At 41.2% G+C, this 5,161-nt stretch overlaps 1 protein-coding gene across 1 annotated transcript; it reads left to right on the forward strand.

The window, feature by feature from the left end:
- The first annotated feature begins 7 nt into the window (after nucleotides 1-7).
- On the forward strand, nucleotides 8-3,764 carry LOC104613536 (kelch-like protein 23). The gene is made up of 3 exons (XM_010281694.1): nucleotides 8-1,220; nucleotides 2,723-2,875; nucleotides 3,454-3,764. The coding sequence occupies exons 1-3, from the start codon at nucleotides 8-10 to the stop codon at nucleotides 3,762-3,764; spliced, it is 1,677 nt and encodes a 558-aa protein (XP_010279996.1).
- The last annotated feature ends 1,397 nt before the right edge of the window (nucleotides 3,765-5,161 follow it).

Below are 5,161 nucleotides of genomic sequence, written 5' to 3' on the forward strand. Positions count from 1 at the left end.
GGCGGCGATGGCAGTGGCCGGGCCGGAGGGTTCCGCGTACCTCTACACGGACTCCTCTCACCCCGCCGGTTTCCTGGAGGCGTTCCGGGCGTTTTACCTGGACGGGCTGTTCACCGACATCACCCTGCAGTGTGCTTCGGGGGTCATCTTCCACTGCCACAGAGCCGCCTTAGCGGCTTGCAGCAATTATTTTAAAGCCATGTTCACAGCCGATATGAAGGAGAAATCTAAAAACCAGATCAGACTTCCCGGGCTCAGCCATGCTGTACTAGAAGCTCTCGTGAATTATGCATACACATCACAGATCCAGATAACAAAGAGAAATGTCCAAAGCCTACTCCAGGCTGCAGACCTCCTCCAGTTCGTGTCAGTGAAGAAAGCCTGTGAGCAGTTTCTGGTGAGGCACTTAGATACTGACAACTGCATAGGCATGCACTCCTTTGCTGAATACCACAATTGCTTGGAGCTAGAAAAAGAGTCCAGGAGGATATTGTTATGGCAGTTTGAAGAAGTGTGGAAGCAGGAGGAGTTTCTGGACATTGGCAAGGAGAAGCTCTCCTTTATTCTCTCCAAAGAGAATCTCAATGTTTGGAAAGAAGAGGCAGCCATCGAAGCTGTCGTTAAGTGGGTTGCACACAATGTGGAAGAAAGAATTGATGATATCTATGAACTGCTGAGCTGCATCAAGGTGGACTTAGATAACGTGTATTTGAGGTCAGCTTTAAGCCTACAGAAAAAATGCCGACTTAATGACAATAAGATAAGGTCATTCATATACAATGCCCTGAACCCCAACCCCAAAGGTCTTTCCAGAAGGCCCACAGCAGCCATGTATGTGATCGGAGGATATTATTGGCATCCCTTATCAGAAGTGCATGTTTGGGATCCTTTAACCAATGCATGGTTGCAGGGAACAGAGATGCCGGATCACACCAGAGAGAGCTATGGGGTTGCTAGCTTGGGACCAGACATATATGTGACAGGAGGTTATAGGACAGAGAGCATTGAAGCCCTTGACACTGTGTGGATATATAACAGTGAGAGAGATGAATGGACAGAAGGCTGCCCCATGCTTGATGCGAGGTATTACCACTGCGCAGTTTCCTTGAGTGGCTGTATCTACGCGTTGGGTGGTTACCGAAAGGGAGCTCCGGTGCAAGAAGCTGAGTTCTATGATCCTTTAAAAAATAAATGGCTTCCTATTGCAAACATGATCAAAGGTAGGTAAGCTTTTGTATGGCATCTGCCTCAAATGTCGATCCTTTTGCATTTGCCACTTTTAAGTGCCATGGACACATTGAGGGTTTGGTCCAAGTTCTAGTGAAGTCCATGGGAATCTCCTGTCAATGTTAGTGGCTTTGGTTCAGGTCTTTACTAGCTGCAATGACTGGATAGCCAAACTATCCAAATCCTATGCTGGGCTGTGCCACAGAACACTAGGGTGGAAAAGCAAGCAGTAGTCTCAGTTTAATTTTTCCTTCTTTCAGGAGTAAAAATTCTGTTCAAATTAGAAGGCAGAAAACTACCTGAGCTTAGAGTCCATTCAGTAGGTGGTCAAAGAGCAAGCTCCAATAAAGGGTTTGTATTATTTTAGTATGAGACCAAATTACTAAGATTTTCTGTGCAATGAAGGTGTCATCTTCATTTAAAACTTCTTGCATGCAGTTTCCTCACATTTCAGTGTATCATCTGTTCGGGATCCTTAGTTTAATCTTTAGTGTGAGGATAATGGAAAACACTAACAGCTGTTTCTAGCAGCCAAAACAGTGACCTATTAAAAATGTATGAGTTTGGATCACAGCCTATCTAAAGGGTATTATTTTGTTACAAAATTTATAAGCAATTATACATGTTATCATATTTTTTTATAAATTATTACAACTCATTATAAAATTTTACTGTAAGTTGATGTAACATAGTATTTTTCTACACACATGAGAGTTTTTGGAGGTATCTGTAACAGGAAAAACACCACTCTCCTACAACTTTCTTCATTGTCTGTATATTTTCCTCAAACATTGCTATTATTCTCTTTTTATTTTCTTGAAAAATAGAAATGATACACTAATACTGTGAGCAGTTACACATTCTGTGCAGTTGTTTTGTCCTGTTTTCTGTGTGAAACTTTTTAGATGCTTAAAAAAACCCACAATAATTTCCTAATTTTGGTCCATTTTATGTTGCCAGATCCCTTGCTTTATTTTGGTTCGTTCTCCTAGAGACAGAGTTATCATGGCTCCATTCTGTTTGTGTCCTTCTTAATACAATGGCATAATTAATAATACCATGGAAAGACTAAAAGTATCAGACAAGATATCCCGAGACACTGAATGATCTCAAGTCATGTTGTCTTTGTCCTTGCCATATGAGTGACTTTTAAAAATCTTTAACTTAGTGAAATACTGAAAGTAATTCCCTATTCCAAAACCAATGTGACAATGTGTCTTTAATTACTGCATAAAACTTCTGTGAAATACTGTGTGGCTGTATTATATGCCATGCGTATCGGTTACTGCAGTTTTATTTAATGGCTCTTGAATGATAAATCTTGCTGATAAGGTGTCTTGACAAGTCTATCTCATTTCACAGTTAAATACTTGCAAGCATAATTTCACCCTAAAATATTACTTAACAAGTCATTTGAACTGGGATTATGGATGGAAGTGACTGCGGTTATTGTGTGGAGTCTGAAGGTGTGTTGTGACTTTCACACTGTGTACAGGTGTTGGAAATGCCACCGCCTGTGTCCTACATGAAGTCATCTACGTAACCGGAGGTCACTATGGGTACAGGGGAAGCTGCACCTACGATAAAATCCAGAGATACCATGCAGGTAGCAATGAGTGGAGTATAGTCACCACAAGTCCACATCCAGGTAAACAATAATTTCTGTAACCAGTGTAGAGCTTAATTTGATTACTTGTATCTAGAAGCCTTGATGCCCACTTAAGAGTTTCTGGCATGTTCCTAATGCAAGGAGCAATGCCTGTAGGGCAGCAGGGGCCAGAGTGGGATCATCTCCCATTTCTAGACTCTGAGAGGGGAAGGGAAGACCCTCTTCAAGCATCTGTTCTACAGAAATCACTATATAATTGTTGAACTAAGGAATGGCTGCATTAAATAATACAGTAAACTAACTTTCTGTAGAATCTATCTACTCATAGGCATTTGGCAAAAATAATTTATATGAATTTTAAAAGGATTTTCTCCATGTTCTACATTTGGTAACAGTAAGTTTTTAAGACACTTCTCACTAAGTACTGGTGCCCGTGTCTGTACCTTCTGTAATGCCTTGAGCTTGCTTTTACCAAGCATAGCAGAAAATCCTGAGGTTTCTCCTAAGCTCAGTGAAGAAACTCAGTTGCCCTCAGTGGTGCCCAATGTTTGTCATGTAGCTGCAGTTTAAGTTAATGTTGTCATGCTGAGTTGAACTGTATTCCCTTCTTCCTGAAGAATACGGATTGTGTTCAATTACATTACAAAACAAGATCTATTTTGTGGGTGGACAGACCACGATCACGGACTGCTATGACCCAGAGCAAAACGAGTGGAAGCAGATGGCTCACATGATGGAGAGAAGGATGGAGTGTGGTGCGGTGGTTATGAACGGATGCATCTATGTAACAGGAGGATATTCCTATTCAAAAGGAACGTATCTGCAGAGTATTGAGAAATACAACCCTGAACTGAATAAATGGGAAGCAGTAGGTAATCTTCCCAGCGCTATGCGGTCACATGGCTGTGTCTGTGTGTATAACGTGTAAACATTTAATTTTCATATTGCTGTTACAGAAAACAGCAGATGCAGTATTCGTAATAATACCGATGACCTCATGAATGTCTACTCGAGTCTTTTAACGCACATCATTAAAAACTAGGTATAATTTGTCTTTATTTTAAATAATTCAGAAATATAAATGTGGTAACAAGATTTCCATATATTTTTCAGTCCAATCATTCTTTGTCATCAAAGTTTTCAAATTACTCTATCTTACAGTACTTTGTGCAGCTATTTAGGAACAACTGTGAAAAACAGATGTGTTTTCATTAATGACTGGGTGGAACTATAATCTGGTGCTAAGGTGAGTAAAGCTAAACAAAATGCTCTGCATTTCTGTGGGCTACTAGGCGTAAGATGAAATCTTCGATACTCCAAAAGTAGCTATAGAAATGGTTCATCGCCAGGAGCTAAGCATGTGGTACAGAGCAATATCACTTGGATAACTTGGCTATCACATCCAGAAATCATGGGCAGTTATAGGATGCTTCTAATTCTACCTTCAAATGCCAGAACAGAAAAGAGCATAGGCTGGGAATGAGGGAAGAAATGTCACGCAGTAGCCCCGGAGCAGAAGCCAAAAGCATGCACTAGTTTTCAGGAGGAGAACATTGCTCTGCAGTACAAGGCCGTTTGAGAAAAGTGCTCACTTTGCCATTCTCACACTGGCAGGGCCCTTGAGAAATAAAAAAAGATGCTGCATGGCTTTGCAGTGGGCTCTTTGGCTGATGGACAAGGTGTGGGTGATTTTTTCAGTGAAATGGCTTGCCATTGGTAACTATTTTTTAAAAACAAATTTAAGATGCGTGTCTTTGTGGAATGGAAGGAGGAAATGAGAGAGACCGGAAAGTTGCTAACATGCCCCCAAGATACAAAGTTCTCTGTTTTGTTTAATGCCATTTGGTCTTTTTAGAGTGCTAAACTGTGACTTGAGCAAAGGTGACAACTGAAGAAACTTGTCAAAATATGTTGTGCGTGGAGAAATTGAATGTTAAGTGGTCCACGGCATTTATTTATTATTTCTCTCAAAATGTAGTATGAGATCTTCAACTTCTGTCTAGAAAGCAACTTGAGATGGGCAGGAAGGTCATAATTTTGTCACCTCTTCGCTGGGAGACGCCGGTGGCAGGCTCCCAGCACAGCATGGTAGTGCCAGCGCTGGCAGGAAGCAGAATCCATAGGTAGTATTTAAATAGGTGCTGTTTTGACACTGCCATCCCCAGCCTTCTCACCAGTCCTTGTTTTGTATCCTGCTGTGTAGGTAGTAATACAAGTGCATTTGATTGAATCGTTATTGCACCGACTTCTTAGGATTTGTTTTCTCCTCATAGCTTGTACAGGCGCTGTAATGGGGCGGCTTTGCTTGGTTTCCTGAGGGAGCAA

This window comes from Phaethon lepturus, unplaced genomic scaffold (assembly GCF_000687285.1).
Source record: "Phaethon lepturus isolate BGI_N335 unplaced genomic scaffold, ASM68728v1 Scaffold42362, whole genome shotgun sequence".
NCBI classification, from domain to species: domain Eukaryota; kingdom Metazoa; phylum Chordata; class Aves; order Phaethontiformes; family Phaethontidae; genus Phaethon; species Phaethon lepturus.

Coding starts and splice junctions, on each gene's coding strand:
- LOC104613536 (XM_010281694.1), top strand. CDS start 8: ATGGCAGTGGCCGGGCCGGAGGGTTCCGCGTACCTCTACACGGACTCC. Junction 1,221..2,722: donor TATTGCAAACATGATCAAAG/GTAGGTAAGCTT, acceptor CACTGTGTACAG/GTGTTGGAAATGCCACCGCC. Junction 2,876..3,453: donor CACCACAAGTCCACATCCAG/GTAAACAATAAT, acceptor TTCTTCCTGAAG/AATACGGATTGTGTTCAATT.